We start from the raw sequence: 22500 nt of genomic DNA, 5'->3' as shown, positions 1-22500 counted from the left end.
CCACGCTCATTCTTTCTCCTTCACCTTCTCTCTTTCTCTGTCTCCTTTCTTCTCTCCCACGCTCATTCTTTCTCCTTCTCTCTTCCTCTGTCTCTCCTTTCCTCTCTCCCACGCTCATTCTTTCACCTTCTCTCTTCCTCTGTCTCTCCTTTCCTCTCTCCCACGCTCATTCTTTCTCCTTCACCTTCTCTCTTTCTCTGTCTCTCCTTTCCTCTCTCCCACGCTCATTCTTTCTCCTTCTCTCTTTCTCTCTCTCCTTTCCTCTCTCCCACGCTCATTCTTTCTCCTTCGCCTTCTCTCTTTCTCTGTCTCTCCTTTCCTCTCTCCCACGCTCATTCTTTCTCCTAAAGATGCATCCCGCGCCTGTGTTCCAACAAACTCACAGAGACGCATTTTGTCGTGAACGCGCATCAAACATCCTCCACTCCAAGACAAGCCTGCTCTGTACACACACTCAGCATCTCTGGATATTGTAGAAAGTTTGGCTTTTCTACTGGTGCCTATAAGGGTTGTCTGACTCTTTCAGCCCTGTGTTTCTCCCCCCCACACACTCAGGAAGGCTCAAGTGTTGCTATGACCACATGAGAATGGCAGCGTGGGTGCATACTGTACTTGTTTACTTAGTGTTATCACGGCTGGCAGATAAGCCTGAGCTTTTTCTGAAAACACACACACACACACACACGCACACACAGACACACACACACACACACGCACGCACGCACACACAGACACACACACACGCACGCACACACACACACACAACACACACACACAGACACACACACACGCACACACAGACACACAGACACACACACACACACACACACACACACGCCTTTACCCTGAGAACACGGGCATTCTGCAGAATGCGCACGCGCGCGTGTGTGTGTGTGTGTTGTGTGTGTGTGTGCGTGCGTTCGCGTGTGTGTGTCTGTGTGTGCGTGCGTGTGTGTGTGTACTTTAGTTTCCCAACTCTTTTGTTTGTTGACCCAGACTCCTCCAGCTCCAGAGCAAACTGCCATGGCTGCACTCATTCACCATCACTTAATCTCTGCCTACCTTTCTCTGTCCTCTCCTCCTTCTCCTCCCTCGCTCCCAGGTGCCACGTGATGATGGTGGAATCGGCCTCTGAGACCACTCGAACTACGCCCTCCAATCAGAACGGAGTCAGCAGCCTCAGCAGCCATTCGGACGGCGGGGGAGGGAGAGAAGGCGGGTCCAACGGGGACACCAATGGGGAGATCAGCCCAGTGGACCTACTGCACCTCCAGCAGCAGCAGGTGTGTGTGTGTATCCTTGTGTTGGCGCATGCTTGCGTGTGTGTGCATATGTGTGTGTGCACTTCATGCTCATTTGTTTGTGCATACGGGCTAGCAGGTGTCTGTGTGTGGTTGTGCAACATCCATCACTTGTGCCATTTAATGAACATGTTCTCTGAAAAAAATATATAAACACCGAAGTGTTCGTCCCATGTTTCATGACCTGAAATAAAAAATCCCAGAAATGTTCCAAATGCACAGGAAGCTTATTTCTTACAAATGTGTTTACATCCCTGTTAGTGAGAATTTGTCCTTTAACCAATAGAATCCATCCACCTGACAGGTGTGGCATATCGAGAAGCTGATTAAACGGCCTGATCATTACACAGGTGCACCTTGTACTGGGGACAATAAAAGGCCACTCTAAAATGTGCGGTTTTGTCATAAAACACAATGTCACAGATGTCTCACGTTTTGAGGGAGCGTGCAATTGACATACTGATCGTCTGAGACCAGCCACCTTGACAGTTGATGATACTGTGGGTTTGCACAACCGAAGGATTTCTGTCAGAAACTGTCTCAGAGAAGCTCATCTGCGTGCTCCTCGTCCTCACCAGGGTCTTGACCTGATTACAGTTTGGCGTCGTAACCAAATGCTCACCTTCAATGGCCACTGGCATGCTGGAGAAATGTGCTCTTCACGGATGAATCCCGGTTTCAACTGTTCCCGGGCAGATGGCAGACAGCATGTATGGCGAGTGGTTTGCCAACGTCAACATTGTGAACAGAGTGCCCCATGGTGGCGGTAGGGTTATGGTATGGGCAGGCATCAACTACAGATTTTGCATTTTATCGATGGCAATTTGAATGCACAGAGATACCGTGACGAGATCCTGCGGTCCATTGTGGTGACATTCATCCGCTGCCATCACCTCATGTTTCAGCATGATAATGCACGGCACCATGTCACAAGGATCTGTACACCATTCCTGGAAGCTGAAAATATTCCAGTTCTAGCATGGCCTGCATACTCACCAGACATGTCACCCATTGAACATGTTTGGGATGCTCTGGATTGACGTGTACGACAGCGTGTTCCAGTTCCCGCCAATATCCAGCAACTTCGCACAGCCATTGAAGAGGAGTTGGACAACATTCCACAAGCAACAATCACCAGCCTGATGAACTCTATGCGGAGGAGACGTGTTGCGCTGCATGAGGCAAATGGTCACACCAGATACTGACTGGTTTTCTGATCCACGCCCCTACCTTTTTTTTTAAAGGTATCTGTGACCAACAGATGCATATCTGTATTACCAGTCATGTTAAATATATAGATTAGGGCCTGATGAATTTATTTCAATTGACTGATTTCCTTATTTGAACTGTAACTCAGTAAAATGTTTGAAATTGTTGCATGTTGTCTACAGCCTAATTCATTTGATGTAATGCAGACAAACTGTACTATCTTACAGTCTCACACGCAACGGGTAGAGAAGACAAGCTGACATGTTAAGAAGACAATGACAAAGCACATGTATGTTCTTACATTCAGATCCCTGTAAACTCTGAACTACATGAGAAACCGCATCATCTTCCCTTGTACTTCTGTGAGATGTATTCACTTTCCTTTCCCAGTCTTACATGACTCATACATACTGGAGAAATGACTTGTGTGTGTGTGTGTGTGTGTGTGTGTGTGTGTGTGTGTATTTTTATAACTAAAAAACACTATTTTATCTTATCTCATGGATCTAAAAGTCCATCTGTGACGTGTGTGTTTGTATGGACACTTGTGTGTTTTATTTCACAGTTGGTGACACGTCAACGTGATGTGGCCAGTGTTGAGCTGTTTTAGTTCCCCCCGGTGCGTCAGTGTCTCCCCTCCTCTGGCCACTGTATCAGATGGAATTCCTGTGTTTCCCGGAGTTCCTTGGCTGAAAATCCACACTTTGTTTCTCATTATCCCAGATCCCCAAATTCCTCCTCTCTGACTCTCTATACTGCCAGACTAGTGACATAACACACACACACACACACACACACGCACACACACACACACACACACACACAGACACACGCACGCACGCACACGCACACGCACGCACGCACACGCACACACACCTGCACATAAGAAGGCCTAAAAGTACGACAGCATTATTGTACATTAAGTTTGAGCTGAGGTACCTATATGAAAAGAGTAGCTCAGAAACTCTAGAGCTGGGATTATAATGAAGGTGGATTATGTTAATGAAGAGAAAATCTACTTCTCCACTCTTCCCCTTTCCCTTTCTACCCTTTCACTCCTCCCTCCTTTTCTTACTGCATCCTGCCTCTGTTTCCTCTGGAACCTCCAGCCCTGGTCACACACACTCACCCAGGCTCCGCCCTGACCCGTAACTCACACAAGTAGCTCTTTATTCTGTGGCCCTCGTCTCTCTTCTCTGTGTTGTTGCACCTGTGTGTGTGCGTGCATCTGTGTGCGCGCGTGTGTGCACAGTGGCATTTCCTCCTTAAATGCCTTTCCAACCTCAAACATACCACCCTTTCGCTTTCCATCTTTCTCTCTCTTCCTCTCTCACGCCCTCTCTGCTTGATGGAAGAGGAGCTCAACCTCTCCTCTAGTTCCTGGCCTGGTGTTAGTCAAGTCCCAGAATATCTATTGTATACGGTATCTCCCTCAACATGGCTTAGTAATCTCTCTCCTTCTTTCTTTCCCTCTCTTTCTCTCTGTGTGTAGAGTAGGATAGTGATCTGTGTATGTGTGTTCTCCTGTCACCCCCCCCCCCCCCCTCCCACCCCCCTCCAGTCCAGATCTGAGTTCCGTGCCAGTGAGAATTGCAGTGTCCTTTGATATCCCGGCTATAGTAAAATACCTACCTGTTCTCTCTCACACATTCTCTCACTTTCTATTTTTCTCCTTCCCTTTCCTTTATTCTCCTCATCCACCTGAAGTCCATAGCAGTGTAGGTGGTCAAATCACCTGCCAAGGCGCACTGGACCCGAGAAGAACCATGGTGCCTATACACACACACCGACACACACATGACACACACACACGCACACACACTGCGATACACACATACGCTCAGACACACAGTGCTCTTCACAGGGCGGTGTTGTTAGAACACAAAGCCGTTTTCCCCTGGGCCCCTTGGGAGCCTGGGAGAAATCACAGCCATCTCCAGCCGTCAAACCACTCCACCGGCCTCTCTCTCCTTTCTCTTCTCTCTCTCTTCTCTCTCTCTCTCTGGTCCGAGCTGCAGGGTAAAGTGAGGGAGGAGTCGTGAGAGGAGTGGAAGTGTAAAAGTGTTGGGTGTGTGTGTGAGATAAAGAGAGGGAGGGGGAGAGAGAGGCCCTACAGGTAGATAGATGTAACAGAAGGTGAGAGAGATGGACGGGTAGAGGTGGAGGGAGATTGGGGGATAGAGAAAGAGGGGATGGGGGATGGAGGGAGGGGTGTATTGCTGAGACGTGTCAGAAAAGGGCGCCTGGGCCTCCCTGAGGAATGTGCCCTGTCTGCCTCCCCAGAAAGAACAGAATGAAAGAAAAAGATAGAGAGAGAGAGAGAGAGGATAGAGGAGAGAGGCAGAGGGGGGAAGACCAGTTCTGCTTCCCCAGACTGAGACCAGAGGGAGACGCAAACCTAACTGTATCCTATACCAAGAAAGAACAGAGTGAGAGAAAAGAGAGAGAGAGAGAGAGAGAGAGAGAGAGAGAGAGAGAGAGAGAGAGAAAATAAAGAAAGAAAGTGAGCGAGTGTGAGAGGGGGAACCAGGAGTGAAAAAAAGTGGACCCCTCTAAGAATCCCAGCCTCTTCTTTCACAAAGCCAGGATTCCACCCAGCCTCTTCTTTCACAAAGCCAGGATTCCACCCAGCCTCTTCTTTCACAAAGCCAGGATTCCACCCAGCCTCTTCTTTCACAAAGCCAGGATTCCACCCAGCCTCTTCTTTCACAAAGCCAGGATTCCACCCAGCCTCTTCTTTCACAAAGCCAGGATTCCACCCAGCCTCTTCTTTCACAAAGCCAGGATTCCACCCAGCCTCTTCTTTCACAAAGCCAGGATTCCACCCAGCCTCTTCTTTCACAAAGCCAGGATTCAACCCAGCCTCTTTCTCTGGCGTCTCCATCTACTGCTCTCTGCCCCTGACAGACGACCTCTCGAGAAACAGCATGACATGCTTTCTCTCTCTGAGTGGTGAGAAGGCGGAGGAGGGGGAGGAGGTTGCATCCACAGGACTGGATGTTAAATTGTGCATAGCAGGTTACAAACATCACCAGGCATATCCCTCCCAAACCTCAAAGCCCTCTGTGTATGTGTGCTGGTGTGTGTGTTTGTGTGTGTCTGACGAGAACCAGGTGCCTCCCTCCCTTTTCTTTCGTTTTTTCCCTCTGTCTGTGTTTTGTGAATGTAGGTTTCAAGGGGAATGGAAACAGTAGACTTTAGGTCACCATCTAACTGGAACTGTAAATCGCCACATTGTTGCATCACTGGCAGGATTTCCCCAAACTGTCTGAATCCCCAAACTGTCTGAATCCCCAAATTGTCTGAATCCCCAAACTGTCTGAATCCCCAAACTGTCTGAATCCCCAAACTGTCTGAATCTCCAAACTGTCTGAATCCCCAAACTGTCTGAATCCCCAAACTGTCTGAATGACCATGAACTCAGCATGTCAAACCATATAATACACAAGGCCTACAGCCTAATACACTATACCTATAGCCTAATACACAAGGCCTACAGCCTAATACACAAGGCCTACAGCCTAATACACTATGCCTACAGCCTAATACACTATACCTATAGCCTAATACACAAGGCCTACAGCCTAATACACTATGCCTATACCCTAATACACAAGGCCTACAGCCTAATACACTATGCCTATACCCTAATACACAAGGCCTACAGCCTAATACACAAGGCCTACAGCCTAATACACTATACCTATAGCCTAATACACAAGGCCTACAGCCTAATACACAAGGCCTACAGCCTAATACACACGGCCTATAGCCTAATACACAAGGCCTACAGACTAATACACTATGCCTATAGCCTAATACATTATACCTATAGCCTAATACACTATACCTATAGCCTAATACACTATGCCTATAGCCTAATACACAAGGCCTACATTCTAATACACAAGGCCTACATCCTAATACACTATACCTATAGCCTAATACACTGTGCCTATAGCCTAATACACTATGCCTACAGCCTAATACACTATGCCTATACCCTAATACACAAGGCCTACAGCCTAATACACAAGGCCTACAGCCTAATACACATGGCCTATAGCCTAATACACTATGCCTATAGCCTAATACACTATGCCTACAGCCTAATACACTATACCTATAGCCTAATACACAAGGCCTACAGCCTAATACACTATGCCTATACCCTAATACACAAGGCCTACAGGCTAATACACAAGGCCTACAGCCTAATACACACGGCCTACAGCCTAATACACTATGCCTATACCCTAATACACAAGTCCTACAGCCTAATACACAAGGCCTACAGCCTAATACACACGGCCTATAGCCTAATACACAAGGCCTACAAACTAATACACTATACCTATAGCCTAATACATTATACCTATAGCCTAATACACTATACCTATAGCCTAATACACTATGCCTATAGCCTAATACACAAGGCCTACATTCTAATACACAAGGCCTACATCCAAATACACTATACCTATAGCCTAATACACTATGCCTATAGCCTAATACACTATGCTTACAGCCTAATACACAAGGCCTACATTCTAATACACAAGGCCTACATCCTAATACACTATGCCTATAGCCTAATACACTATACCTATAGCCTAATACACAAGGCCTACAGCCTAATACACTATGCCTACAGCCTAATACACTATACCTATAGCCTAATACACTATACCTATTGCCTAATACACAAGGCCTACAGTCTAATACACTATGCCTACAGCCTAATACACTATACCTATAGCCTAATACACTATACCTATAGCCTAACACACTATACCTATAGCCTAATACACTATACCTATAGCCTAATACACAAAGAATGGGAGTAAATGAATGGCATGCAAGGGAGGGGAAATGACCAGTGACAATCTGAGCTACTGGGTGAAGAATAGGAGTCCCTTTATTAGTGCCCATGTCTGTAATGAGTCACACTCACTGCAGTATCTCAACCTGACATAGTGTTGTTTCCCTATGACACATTACTGCTTTCCCTTGGTGCATCACAAACAAACCACATCATATCCTCCTCACGATGGTCTGAGAGCTGACGGTCCACCGGTCTTCTACATACAGAGGAGTGAGATGGAGACTATTTAACAAAACATAGAACAGTATACAGTATACAGTATACAGGCCTAATAGTACACAACAATAATGCATCATTGACAGTTACCAGCTAGCATTTTGCTTACAAGCATTTCGCTGCACCTGCGATATCATCTGCAAATCTGTGTACGCGACCAATAAACTTTGACCAGGATGATCTAGTTACCAAGCTGACTACCAGCCTGAGCTTGCAAAAGTAATAGCTATTAGCTAGCTATCATCATAGGGGTTAGGCTTCATACTTAGGCTATATTCGTTCTTGCAGTCAACAACCAGCAGGCTTAGCTACTATTTTCTTGGAGTCATATCACATATAAACAGACATTTGATTCGATGTCTAGTTAGGTATCTAGCTAATAATTATATGGGTATGATACATTTTACTGGTAAAATAGCAATCCTGCAGCAGCCCTCTCTTAGTTGTGGCTGGATAGTTAGCTACTGTATTCATGTTTTTCATTTTAGCTCTTAGCTAATACCAATGACAAATGCTATTCAAAGTGTCAGTATGAGCATTTTATTTTGTACATTTATCAAAGACAACATTAACATCAAAAAGACAAGATGAGCTAAATCAAGTAGGCTAGCTAGCTAGCCTCGTTTCTGGCTGACTGCCTACTCAGCTTGTTGTCAGAAGTTCATTCCACAGACTCATCTTATCAGTCGGAAAGAATACTCCAAAATGTACATATTATAATAACCAACATAAACACGAATTGTATACAGTTTCATGCCTTAATATTATTGTCCTGATCTCAGTGACAAAGCTGTCAAAGTTTTGAGAAACCTTTCAGGTCCATTGGAGGCGAGGGGCATGTGTCAGCATGGTGGCAGCAGTCAACACTTTCAGTCCCTGCACCAAAACTCACATCAATCTTGTCAATGACGCATTGGTGTCCATCGTTACTATGGCAATTCAAGATGGCGCTACCCACCCTTCTAATGTCGGTACGCTACCCATACCGTTGTTCAATATCTAAATACAAAAACATAGAGCTGTTTCAATGATAGATGCACATGTTTAGTAGGAGTGGATGGAATACATCTCTTTGCTTAGCTTCACTTCCTAAAGTGTTTGCATTCCCCTTTCAGCACTAAATATGCAGCAGCATCTCTGTCCTCCCCTTTTTATACATTTCCATCTTTCTTTTATCCTCTTTCATTCTCTTTCCCTCTTGCTGACATTCCAGCTGCTGTAGAAGTCTGGGCCTCTGTCGGCTCACTGTGCAGGGCGTGAAAAGAGAAAGAGAGAGAGTGAACGAGAGAGGGCGGGAGAGAAAGGGGGGAGCTAGAGAGAGAAAAGTGAAGCTCACGGCCACTGAAGTGCCATTTCCTCTTGGAGTGCCACTCAACTGTAAACTAGAAAAAATGAAGGAAAAAGCGAGTGACTCACATTTCACACTAAAACACAATCAGCATCATTGACGTAAACACACACTCACACAAACACAGATTGGAGTTAGGTCACTGGTGCTCTGGGGAGTTAGGGGAACATTGGGTGTAACAAAGACTGCTTCGAGCTTTGAGCTAGGAAATCTATATTCTCCCCCTCTTCCTCTACCCCCCTATCTTTCTCCCTCCATCTCCTCCATAGGCTGTTGTTGTTCAGTATACCATACTGTCACAGTATGACCAAACACTGAGTCTAGACTATTTAACATCACAGGAAACCATACGCTATCTAGCAATCATCCAGCATCTATCATCTCATAGATCTGGCTGCATATCTCCCTGATCGCTCACACACACACACACACACACACACACACACACACACACACACACACACACACCCATCTGTATGGATATCTGAGATCTTTATCTCTGCTCTGTGATTTCCGATCATCACTGTGGCTTCTTAATTACATCCTTCATTAGTTCTGTGTGTGTGTGCGTGTGCGTGTGTGTGTGTAGACAGTAATGTTATTCTGTGACCTGATGTTAATGGCAGTTAATTGGGCCAATGAAGTCAGGTCTTGGAGGTGACTAGAGGTCACAGTGACACTAGTGTCCTCTCTGACCTTCTACCACTCTTCAGGTTCACTTCCAGGTCAGGGAGAGAGGGATGGATGTAGAGGACTGAGGAACCAAGGATGGAGGGGAGGGCTGGTAATAACAGAGGATGTGGGTGAAGGAGGGAGGGGAGGGCTGGTTATAACAAAGGATGGTGGGTGAAAGATGGAGGGGAGGGCTGGTTATAACAGAGGATGGTAGGTGAAGGATGGAGGGGAGGGCTGGTTATAACGGAGGATGGTGGGTGAAGGATGGAGGGGAGGGCTGGTTATAACATAGGATGTGGGTGAAGGATGGAGGGGAGGGCTGGTTATAACAGAGGATGTGGGTGAAGGATGGAGGGGAGGGCTGGTTATACAGAGGATGGTGGGTGAAGGATGGAGGGGAGGGCTGGTTATAACAGAGGATGGTGGGTGAAGGAGGGAGGGGAGGGCTGGTTATAACAGAGGATGTGGGTGAAGGATGGAGGGGAGGGCTGGTTATAACAGAGGATGGTGGGTGAAGGATGGAGGGGAGGGCTGGTTATAACAGAGGATGTGGGTGAAGGATGGAGGGGAGGGCTGGTTATACAGAGGATGGTGGGTGAAGGAGGGAGGGGAGGGCTGGTTATAACAGAGGATGTGGGTGAAGGAGGGAGGGGAGGGCTGGTTATAACAGAGGATGGTGGGTGAAGGATGGAGGGGAGGGCTGGTTATAACAGAGGATGTGGGTGAAGGATGGAGGGGAGGGCTGGTTATAACAGAGGATGTGGGTGAAGGAGGGAGGGGAGGGCTGGTTATAACAGAGGATGGTGGGTGAAGGAGGGAAGGGAGGGTTGGTTATAACAGAGGATGTGGGTGAAGGAGGGAGGGGAGGGCTGGTTATAACAGAGGATGGTGGGTGAAGGATGGAGGGGTGGGCTGGTTATAACAGAGGATGTGGGTGAAGGATGGAGGGGAGGGCTGGTTATAACAGAGGATGGTGGGTGAAGGATGGAGGGGTGGGCTGGTTATAACAGAGGATGTGGGTGAAGGATGGAGGGGAAGGGAGGGCTGGTTATAACAGAGGATGTGGGTGAAGGAGGGAGGGGAGGGCTGGTTATAACAGAGGATGTGGGTGAAGGAGGGAGGGGAGGGCTGGTTATAACAGAGGATGGTGGGTGAAGGAGGGAGGGGAGGGCTGGTTATAACAGAGGATGTGGGTGAAGGAGGGAGGGGAGGGCTGGTTATAACAGAGGATGTGGATGAAGGAGGGAGGGGAGGGAGGGCTGGTTATAACAGAGGATGGTGGGTGAAGGAGGGAGGGGAGGGCTGGTTATAACAGAGGATGTGGGTGAAGGATGGAGGGGAGGGCTGGTTATAACAGAGGATGGTGGGTGAAGGATGGAGGGGAGGGCTGGTTATAACAGAGGATGTGGGTGAAGGATGGAGGGGAGGGCTGGTTATAACAGAGGATGTGGGTGAAGGAGGGAGGGGAGGGCTGGTTATAACAGAGGATGGTGGGTGAAGGATGGAGGGGAGGGCTGGTTATAACAGAGGATGTGGGTGAAGGATGGAGGGGAGGGCTGGTTATAACAGAGGATGGTGGGTGAAGGAGGGAGGGGAGGGCTGGTTATAATAGAGGATGGTGGGTGAAGGAGGGAAGGAGGGAAGGGAGGGTTGGTTATAACAGAGGATGTGGGTGAAGGATGGAGGGGAGGGCTGGTTATAACAGAGGATGGTGGGTGAAGGATGGAGGGGTGGGCTGGTTATAACAGAGGATGGTGTGTGAAGGAGGGAGGAGAGGGCTGGTTATAACAGAGGATGGTGGGTGAAGGAGGGAGGGGAGGGCTGGTTATAACAGAGGATGTGGGTGAAGGATGGAGGGGAAGGGAGGGCTGGTTATAACAGAGGATGTGGGTGAAGGAGGGAGGGGAGGGCTGGTTATAACAGAGGATGTGGGTGAAGGAGGGAGGGGAGGGCTGGTTATAACAGAGGATGGTGGGTGAAGGATGGAGGTGAGGGCTGGTTATAACAGAGGATGGTGGGTGAAGGAGGGAGGGGAGGGCTGGTTATAACAGAGGATGTGAGTGAAGGATGGAGGGGAGGGCTGGTTATAACAGAGGATGGTGGGTGAAGGATGGAGGGGAGGGCTGGTTATAACAGAGGATGTGGGTGAAGGAGGGAGGGGAGGGCTGGTTATAACAGAGGATGGTGGGTGAAGGAGGGAGGGGAGGGCTGGTTATAATAGAGGATGGTGGGTGAAGGAGGGAGGGAGGGAGGGGTGTGTGTGCATGTGTTTAAACTCGGTTCCAATGTCTCTTCTCTTCTGTGGACAGAGGTGATTTGGACAAAGTATGTGTGTGTTTGTGTGTATTTGTGTGTGTATGTGTGTATGTGTGTGTATGTGTGTGTGTATGTGTGTGTATGTATGTGTGTGTGTGTGTGTGTGTGTGTGTGTGTGTGTGTGTGTGTGTGTGTGTGTGTGTGTGTGTGTGTGTGTGTGTGTGTGTGTGTGTGTATGTGTGTGTGTGTGTGTGTGTGTGTGTGTGTGTGTGTGTGTTTGTGTGCCAGTAAATCGTGGGCCAGTCTGGTGGAGTGGTGTCACCTCCTAGAAGCATTCCTCTGCTCTGACCTTGCCCTCACACTTTGTGTCTGGGGTCACCACAGGTCACCAAAGGTCACAGAGTGTGGTTTGAGGTGAGAGGGGGAAGGGGGAACCGTTGCTCAGCATCATGGAACACCCACTGTTGTTACCACGACGATACAAAGGGACCTCCAGAGTGCCCACTTCCTGTTGCATTCTTAAAAGGGGCCCCTTTCTTTCTCTTTTCTGTTCTCCTTCTCCCTACTCTTTTCCCAAACCCACTTCTCTCCACTCTCTCTATTGTTTTCCTTCTTCCCTTTCTCACATTTATCTTTCTGTATATATTTTATCCAGACTCCTAACTTTAGAATCCTGACTTGAGCACTCCTTTTGACTTTTGGTTTAATCATGCATTGATGTCTGTAGGACATTGACGAGAAAATGCGAGTTGTCTTAAATAAGGATTGCCAGTAAGCTGTATGAGGATATTATGTTGTATGAAACTGAGAGCTCAGGGGAGTGGGGACAGTCAGATAGGATGATATATGGTCTGGTTAGGGCAGATGCAACACATACACACACACAGTAATTATTTATTCAGTAAACCACAGCTTAAAGCAGACGATGTGACAGATAGAGAGTTTTTTTTCTTCTGTAAAGATCACGTAATACTGACTATGTGGATTGAAGACATATGTACTCCCTTCCACACACACACACACACACACACACACACACACACACACACACACACACACACACACACACACACACACACACACGCACACACACACACACTGCTGCTCAGACAAAACGCACATGAAGAGTAATGCCTTTCACATGTCTGTCTCTCTCCCTTTCTCCGCCTTTTTCTCCTCCTTGCTCCGTATTCTGTATTCCTGGTTTAATGATTTTTTTCACACATTGAGGCCTAATTCTGGAATGCTGGGATGTCATATTTATGGGGGGTAATGAACAGAATTTACAGCTTTTTCCAGAGGAGCGTTTGAGTGGCCTGAGGATCCGTTGAGCAAGGCATGGATCCCATTCAACCTTTATTTCGATTGAGCCTGCTCTCTTTCTCTCTCGCTCTCGCTCTCTCTCCTTTCTTTCTTTCTCTCTCTCTCTCTCTCTCTCTCTCTCTCTCTCTCTCTCTCTCCTTTCTTTCTCTCTCTCTCTCTCTCCTTTCTCTCTCTCTCTCTCTCTCTCTCTCTCTCTCTCCTCCTTGGCCCCATTTTGTTACTGCTCTCCCTCTCGCTCCCTCAGTCTTCCCTCCATCCATCCATCTGGCCTTCTCTGTCACTACTCGGCATGGCAGAAAATGGCTGCTAGGACAACATTTCTGAGTTTCTAGCTGTCTAGCTTTACTATGGTTGTACGATCTTCCCTTTCTTTATTTTACTTCCATTCTATCCATCCCCTCTCTCTGTAGTGTAAGGGACAGACCAGATCAGATCAGAACAGATCAGGAGGCTTTTGAACACAGCCATGGTTGGATGATCTACACAGGGAGGAGAGAAAACCCAGCAGAGAGAGATGGAGAGAAAGAAAAAAGGGGAGATAGAGTGATAGAGTTTATTTAACTAGGCAAGTCAGTTAAGAACAAATTCTTATTTTCAATGACGGCCTAGGAACAGTGGGTTAACCGCCTGTTCAGGGGCAGAACGACAGATTTGTACCTTGTCAGCTCAGGGGTTTGAGCTTGCAACCTTCCGGTTACTAGTCCAACGCTCTAACCACTAGGCTACCCTGCCGCCCCTGATGGAGAGAAAGAGGAAAGGGGAGATAGAGTGATGGAGAGAAAGAGGAAAAGGGGAGATGGAGTGATGGAGAGAAAGAGGGAAAGGGGAGATAGAGTGATGGAGAGAAAGAGGAAAAGGGGAGATAGAGTGATGGAGAAAAAGAGGAAAAGGGGAGATAGAGAAAGAGGAAAAGGGGAGATAGAGTGATGGAGAGAAAGAGGAAAAGGGGAGATAGAGTGATGGAGAGAAAGAGGAAAGGGGAGATAGAGTGATGGAGAGAAAGAGGAAAAGGGGAGATAGAGTGATGGAGAGAAAGAGGAAAAGGGGAGATAGAGTGATGGAGAGAAAGAGGAAAGGGGAGATAGAGTGATGGAGAGAAAGAGGAAAAGGGGAGATAGAGTGATGGAGAGAAAGAGGAAAGGGGAGATAGAGTGATGGAGAGAAAGAGGAAAAGGGGAGATAGAGTGATGGAGAGAAAGAGGAAAAGGGGAGATAGAGTGATGGAGAGAAAGAGGAAAAGGGGAGATAGAACGATGGAGAGAAAGAGGAAAGGGGAGATAGAGTGATGGAGAGAAAGAGGAAAAGGGGAGATAGAACGATGGAGAGAAAGAGGAAAGGGGAGATAGAGTGATGGAGAGAAAGAGGAAAAGGGGAGATAGAGAAAGAGGAAAAGGGGAGATAGAGTGATGGAGAGAAAGAGGAAAGGGGAGATAGAGTGATGGAGAGAAAGAGGAAAAGGGGAGATAGAGAAAGAGGAAAAGGGGAGATAGAGTGATGGAGAGAAAGAGGAAAGGGGAGATAGAGTGATGGAGAGAAAGAGGAAAAGGGGAGATAGAGTGATGGAGAGAAAGAGGAAAAGGGGAGATAGAGTGATGGAGAGAAAGAGGAAAAGGGGAGATAGAGTGATGGAGAGAAAGAGGAAAAGGGGAGATAGAGAAAGAGGAAAAGGGGAGATAGAGTGATGGAGAGAAAGAGGAAAGGGGAGATAGAGTGATGGAGAGAAAGAGGAAAGGGGAGATAGAGAAAGAGGAAAAGGGGAGATAGAGTGATGGAGAGAAAGAGGAAAGGGGAGATAGAGTGATGGAGAGAAAGAGGAAAAGGGGAGATAGAGTGATGGAGAGAAAGAGGAAAGGGGAGATAGAGTGTTGGAGAGAAAGAGGAAAAGGGGAGATAGAGAAAGAGGAAAAGGGAGATAGAGTGATGGAGAGAAAGAGGAAAAGGGGAGTAGAGTGATGGAGAGAAAGAGGAAAATGGGAGATAGAGTGATGGAGAGAAAGAGGAAAGGGGAGATAGTGTGATGGAGAGAAAGATGAAAAGGGGAGATAGAGTGATGGAGAGAAAGAGGAAAAGGGAGATAGAGTGATGAGAGAAAAGAGAAAAGGGGAGATAGAGTGATGGAGAGAAAGAGGAAAAGGGGAGATAGAGAAAGAGGAAAAGGGGAGATAGAGTGATGGAGAGAAAGAGGAAAAGGGGTGATAGAGTGATGGAGAGAAAGAGGAAAAGGGGAGATAGAGTGATGGAGAGAAAGAGGAAAGGGGAGATAGTGTGATGGAGAGAAAGATGAAAAGGGAGATAGAGTGATGGAGAGAAAGAGGAAAAGGGGAGAATAGAGTGATGGAGAGAAAGAGGAAAAGGGGAGATAGAGTGATGGAGAGAAAGAGGAAAAGGGGAGATAGAGAAAGAGGAAAAGGGGAGAGATAGAGTGATGGAGAGAAAGAGGAAAGGGGAGATGAGTGATGGAGAGAAAGAGGAAAAGGGGAGATAGAGTGATGGAGAGAAAGAGGAAAAGGGGAGATAGAGTGATGGAGAGAAAGATGAAAAGGGAGATAGAGAAAGAGGAAAAGGGGAGATAGAGTGATGGAGAGAAAGAGGAAAAGGGGAGATAGAGTGATGGAGAGAAAGAGGAAAGGGGAGAGATAGTGTGATGGAGAGAAAGATGAAAAGGGAGATAGAGTGATGGAGAGAAAGAGGAAAAGGGGGAGATAGAGTGATGGAGAGAAAGAGGAAAAGGGGAGATAGAGTGATGGAGAGAAAGAGGAAAAGGGGAGATAGAGAAAGAGGAAAAGGGGAGATAGAGTGATGGAGAGAAAGAGGAAAAGGGGAGATAGAGTGATGGAGAGAAAGAGGAAAAGGGGAGATAGAGTGATGGAGAGAAAGAGGAAAGGGGAGATAGTGTGATGGAGAGAAAGATGAAAAGGGGAGATAGAGTGATGGAGAGAAAGAGGAAAAGGGGAGATAGAGTGATGGAGAGAAAGAGAAAGGGGAGATAGTGTGATGGAGAGAAAGATGAAAAGGGGAGATAGAGTGATGGAGAGAAAGAGGAAAAGGGGAGATAGAGTGATGGAGAGAAAGAGGGAAAGGGGAGATAGAGTGATGGAGAGAAAGAGGAAAAGGGGAGATAGAGTGATGGAGAGAAAGAGGAAAAGGGGAGATAGAGTGATGGAGAGAAAGAGGAAAGGGGAGATAGAGTGATGGAGAGAAAGAGGAAAAGGGGAGATAGAGTGATGAGAGAAAGAGGAAAGGGGAGATAGAGTGATGGAGAGAAAGAGGAAAAGGGGAGATAGAGTGATGGAGAAAAGAGAAAAAGGGGAGATAGAGAAAGAGGAAAAGGGGAGATAGAGTGATGGAGAGAAAGAGGAAAAGGGGAGATAGAGTGATGGAGAGAAAGAGGAAAGGGGAGATAGAGTGATGGAGAGAAAGAGGAAAGGGGAGATAGAGTGATGGAGGAGAAGGAAAAGGGGAGATAGAGTGATGGAGAGAAAGAGGAAAAGGGGAGATAGAACGAAGGAGAGAAAGAGGAAAGGGGAGATAGAGAAAGAGGAAAAGGGGAGATAGAGTGATGGAGAGAAAGAGGAAAGGGGAGATAGAGTGATGGAGAGAAAGAGGAAAAGGGGAGAGAGAGAAAGAGAAAAGGGGAGATAGAGTGAAGGAAAGAGAGGAGATAGAGGAGGAGAGAAGAGGAAAAGGGGAGATAGAGTGATGAGAAAGAAGGAATAAGAGAAAGAGGAAAAGGGGAGATAGAGTGATGGAGAGAAAGAGGAAAGGGGAGATAGAGTGATGGAGAGAAAGAGGAAAAGGGGAGATAGAGAAAGAGGAAAAGGGGAGATAGAGTGATGGAGAAAGAGGAAAGGGGAGATGAGTGATGGAGAGAAAGAGGAAAAGGGGAGATAGAGTGATGGAGAGAAAGAGGAAGGGGAGATAGAGTGATGGAGAGAAAGAGGGAAAGGGGAGATAGAGAAAGAGGAAAAGGGGAGATAGAGTGATGGAGAGAAAGAGGAAAAGGGGAGATAGAGTGATGGAGAGAAAGAGGAAAAGGGGAGATAGAGTGATGGAGAGAAAGAGGAAAGGGGAGATAGTGTGATGGAGAGAAAGATGAAAAGGGGAGATAGAGTGATGGAGAGAAAGAGGAAAGGGGAGATAGAGTGATGAGAGAGAGAGAGAGAGAGAGAGAGAAAGAGGAAAAGGGGAGATAGAGTGATGGAGAGAAAGAGGAAAAGGGGAGATAAGAGAAAGAGGAAAAGGGGAGATAGAGTGATGGAGAGAAAGAGGAAAAGGGGAGATAGAGTGATGGAGAGAAAGAGGAAAAGGGGAGATAGAGTGATGGAGAGAAAGAGGAAAGGGGAGATAGTGTGATGGAGAGAAAGATGAAAAGGGGAGATAGAGTGATGGAGAGAAAGAGGAAAAGGGGAGATAGAGTGATGGAGAGAAAGAGGAAGGGGAGATAGAGTGATGGAGAGAAAGAGGAAAAGGGGAGATAGAGAAAGAGGAAAAGGGGAGATAGAGTGATGGAGAGAAAGAGGAAAGGGGAGATAGAGTGATGGAGAGAAAGAGGAAAAGGGGAGATAGAGTGATGGAGAGAAAGAGGAAAAGGGGAGATAGAGTGATGGAGAGAAAGATGAAAAGGGGAGATAGAGAAAAGAGGAAAAGGGGAGATAGAGTGATGGAGAGAAAGAGGAAAAGGGGAGATAGAGAAAGAGGAAAAGGGGAGATAGAGTGATGGAGAGAAAGAGGAAAAGGGGAGATAGAGAAAGAGGAAGGGGAGATAGAGTGATGGAGAGAAAGAGGAAAAGGGGAGATAGAGAAAGAGGAAAAGGGGAGATAGAGTGATGGAAGGAAGGGAAAAGGGGAGATAGAGTGATGGAGAGAAAGAGGAAAGGGGAGATAGAGTGATGGAGAGAAAGATGAAAAGGGGAGATAGAAAGAGGAAAGGGGAGATAGAGTGATGGAGAGAAAGATGAAAAGGGGAGATAGAGTGATGGAGAGAAAGAGGAAAAGGGGAGATAGAGTGATGGAGAGAAAGAGGAAGGGGAGATAGAGTGATGGAGAGAAAGAGGAAAAGGGTAGATAGAGTGATGGAGAGAAAGAGGGAGAAGGAGGGAGAGAGAAGGAGAGAGAAAGAGAAAGGGGGAGGGAGAGAAAATGGAGCCTAGTTGCCATATACCTTTTTGGGTAGGCCAGTACACATAGGCTGGTAAATATGACACACAAACAGACACACAAGCTGTTCAGTGAGCGTTTCCCCTCGCTTAGACTGAGAAGCAGTTAACTGTCGACACACTAAGGTTCAAAGGCCATGGCCATGATGATCATAGTTGTGTGGTGGGATCAGCAGACACACACACACAAAAAAAACACATACACACAAGGCTAGGGTCAGTGCGTCGGTGAAGGGTTGTGGGTTAGAGTTCATGAGGTCAGTAGGCAGGGTGATCCGGGGTTAGGGTTGTGAGACACACTGTTGAGACCTGAGGCAGGAGGATGAATGACAGAAAGAGAGGGAAATACGTTGGAAGAGTTTTAAAGGAGAGTCAGAGAGAGGAGGGGAGGAAAAAGAGGGAGAGTTGGAACAGAGTGGCACAGAGAAGGAGGGGGGACAGAGAAGTGGCACAGAGAAGGAGGGGGGACAGAGAAGTGGCACAGAGAAGGAGGGGGGACAGAGAAGTGGCACAGAGAAGGAGGGGGGACAGAGAAGTGGCACAGAGAAGGAGGGGGGACAGAAGGGAGGAGGGGATGACAGTTGGGCGATCGCTGTTAACCGTTGGTTGCGCTCATTTCCTATTGGCTGCTGTCCACGTAGGAAGCGGTGGCCATAATTGACACTAATTGGCGTGTGTTTAGAGTGTGTGGTATTGTGTGTATGTTTGTGTATGTGTGTGTGTTCTGTCCCCAGCATTAGTCAGGCGTTAGCTGCTCAAAAGGAGCCGCTAGACAGATTGCCCCCTCCCCAATACACACACACACACAGAAGGGGTACAGACACTCCCAGCAGTAGGGGATCTCTGGTACACTTTGAAAAGCACTGGACCCACAATGCACCACTGCAACAAAGGTCTGGCCAGTCATGGAGCAGGGGGAACTATTTTTCCTTTCCCTTCATCTCTCTCTCTCTCTCTCTCTCTCTCTCTCTCTCTCTCTCTCTCTCTCTCTCTCTCTCTCTCTCTCTCCCTCTGTCTCTCCTCCCTTTCCATAATCTCTCCCCCAGTGCTCCACTCCAGGCTTAGAGAATAGAGACTACAACAGAAAGAGAGAGAAAAAAAGAGAGAAAGTGAAGGAGAACTGGAAAGAAAGAAATCGTCACAGCTCCACTCTCAACATAATTACCCTGGAAACAGTAGAGTGTGTGGGGGTGCACACAATGGCTGCCGAGGCCTTTTTAAGTGTTGCTAATTAGCTTGCCTGCTCTGGCTCTTTGTGGGAACCATCTTAAAGACAGATGAAAGTCAACAGGGAGAAGGCACAGGGGAGGAGGAGAGGAATGCAGCCTTGCTCTCTCTTTCTTCTTCTCTTCTCCTCCTCATCCCAGGGAGAGGAGGATACTGTGATGAGGTCCCTTTTCCCCAGACCTAGAGAGAGATGACTTGGAGCGTGTGTGTGTGTGTGTGTGTGTGTGTGTGTGTGTGTGTGTGTGTGTGTGTGTGTGTGTGTGTGTGTGTGTGTGTGTGTGTGTGTGTGTGTGTGTGTGTGTGTATATGCATGCGTGACTGTCCCATCAGTGAGACGTGGCTTTACAGTGCTGGCTGTGATATCACTGTTTCCTCCAATAGGATTTATCCCCTTCCTAAGTCACACAATCCATCCCTCCACCCTGTCACACACGCATACGCACACACACACACACACACACACACACACACACACACACACACACACACACACACACACACACACACACACACATATACACACACACACAGAGCAAGAGCACGCCTGGCAACCATAAGGGAAGTTGAAGGTGGGCCCATTTCAGAGTTTTGTCAAATCGTTCACGTTAATATTCGCTTGTCTGCCCCAAGACTTCTTCAGCACGTCACCATTACACACACACACACACACGCACGCACATGCACACACACACACACACACTTCCCCCTGTCTACGGCCACTACCAGGTGTAAAAACCCTCTGAACCATAAACATGAAAGGTTTTTATTTCTGGTTAAGCAAGCATGCTGGGTAATACATTTCAAAGATACTGACTGTGAGAGTGTTCTTCTGTTTAACCAATACACTCTTGTGCGTGTGTGTGTGTATGTGTGTGTGTGTGTGTGTGTGTGTGTGTGTGTGTGTGTGTGTGTGTGTGTGTGTGTGTGTGTGTGTGTGTGTGTGTGTGTGTGTGTGTGTGTGTGTGTGTGTGTGTGTGTGTGTGTGTGTGTTTGTGTTTCTTTATATGTGTGTGTGTTTTCCCCCTGTCTCCGGAGTTTAGTTTTGGCAGCGTTCTGCCTACATTATTAGTTGGATTTCTTGGTTATTAATAATAGCAGTGAAATGCATTCCATATGTGAGTCTGTTTGCCAGTCTAGTGCTAACCTCATCGGGGGCCCGCCCTGCTTTCTCACCCCACTGAGGAGCAGCCTTGGCTGGGCTGGAGGAGCCAGGACATCCCCTTAGCCCTCGAGGTCACCCAACTTAGACCTCAGTTACTACTCCTGTCCCCTCTTGAGCAGGATACAGCAGGATCAACTGAGTCAAACATTAACAATCAGTAGAGAGAAAATGTGTGTGTTTTCCGCTATGGGTTGGGTCTGTCTGGAATTAAACCTTCCTCTCCTGCCAAACGAGCTGTGTTGTTGAGTAAACCGCAGGAAAAGTGCAGTGTGTGTGTGTTCGTAGGGAAACTGCAGTGTGTGTGTGTGTTCGTAGGGAAACTGCAGTGTGTGTGTGTGTTCGTAGGGAAACTGCAGTGTGTGTGTGTGTTCGTAGGGAAACTGCAGTGTGTGTGTGTGTGTTTGTAGGGAAACTGCAGTGTGTGTGTGTTCGTAGGGAAACTGCAGTGTGTGTGTGTTCGTAGGGAAACTGCAGTGTGTGTGTGTGTTCGTAGGGAAACTGCAGTGTGTGTGTGTGTTTGGTCAGGGAAACTGCAGCAGTGTTATTTGCCATCAATTAGTCGGCTAGGCTGTGCCAGAAGCCTACAGTAGTCGCTGTCTTGGCCAGAATGTATCAAACCTCCCTCCCTCTCTATCTCTCTCTCCCTCTCTCCCTTCAGTCCTTGCATTCTTCCACAACATATATTCATTTTCCCCTTTCATGCTCTTCATCTCTCCATGTGCCACTTTACATTATTTCACTCCCTCACTCTCTTCATCCATCTCTCATTTTCTCCCTCTCTTACCCTCTACCTCACATTTCTCTGTCTTTATTCAAAAACAGTAGAGTAATTAGCTGTTTGTGTTGTGATTTTTTCTTTAAACTTCATTGAGTTTTTGTGTGTCAGTTTTATCATGGTCGTTGTGGATATTCAGTCAGCTGATTTATGATCATATTTCTGCTCTTTTGATTCAATTTAGACATTTGAGTATTATAGCAGTCGGCCGCTGTGCGGGGATGGTTTCCTCATTGAACAAAAACAACTTTTTGTGTGACTTGGAGGTGAGGAGCGCACATCTGGAGCACGGCAGGGTCTCTGGGAGTCAGAACAGGTCGCTTTTGTGAAAAATAGGATGTGAAAAAAATATTGAAACGCTCAGGGTTTTAAAACATTACAGCATATTTTGAAGTTCTTTTGGAGTTTGTGAGTTTTTTATTGCGTTGGCTCTGAACGCGGCCTTTCCTTTCTTTAATGGGCAGTCTGGGCCATGAGAGGCCTGCTGCAGCCGTTTTAAACCTCTCGAAAGCAGCGCTTTATATTGCGGAAACATTACATTAAATAGCTGAATCGGACGGCTGGACAGCTCAGGGTAATCTGCCCAGTTTGGGGTATGAGCAAGTAGTTTTAGTACAGTTATTATATAGGTATATATTTAGTCTGCCCAGCCTAGGTTCTGAGTGAAAACAAATGTGTGGAGGAGAGAGCTAGAATGGAGAAGTCAGGAAGAGACTAATTAAAACCCGAAAGAGAGCGAGAGAGGTAAAGAGAGAGGTGGAGAAACGGAGGAGGGAAGTCCGGTCAGAGTGGAGTTTATTTGTAACCCACTGTGAAATTGACCCGTTTAGCGAGCTTTCCCAAGTAATAAGAAAGAGAGAGAAAAGAGGAGTTAGGTCTGGTCAGTGTAATGTTGGCCCGTTTAGCAGGCTTTAATGAGAGATTGCTCCCAAAAACATCCCCCTTAGTTTTGTGTCCCCTAACCCAG

General features: G+C 47.1%; 1 protein-coding gene across 34 annotated transcripts in view; it reads left to right on the top strand.

Annotated features, from left to right (window-relative positions):
- Nucleotides 1-22500, top strand: part of LOC110494414 (forkhead box protein P4) — a 160568-nt gene that overhangs the window by 55857 nt on the left and 82211 nt on the right. For all 34 annotated transcript variants that reach the window (XM_090205837.1, XM_090205832.1, XM_090205826.1 and 31 more), the window contains exon 2: nt 1103-1283. In XM_090205837.1, the coding sequence (XP_090061963.1) occupies nt 1113-1283 (171 nt within the window). In that variant the 5' untranslated portion in view covers nt 1103-1112. The remainder of the gene's footprint in view (nt 1-1102; nt 1284-22500) is intronic.

This window comes from Oncorhynchus mykiss, chromosome 17 (genome assembly GCF_057628025.1).
Source record: "Oncorhynchus mykiss isolate SJ-2025 chromosome 17, ASM5762802v1, whole genome shotgun sequence".
Lineage (NCBI taxonomy): Eukaryota > Metazoa > Chordata > Actinopteri > Salmoniformes > Salmonidae > Oncorhynchus > Oncorhynchus mykiss.
The sequence above is the reverse complement of the archived record's forward strand: the minus strand, read 5'-3'. Positions and strand labels throughout refer to the sequence as shown.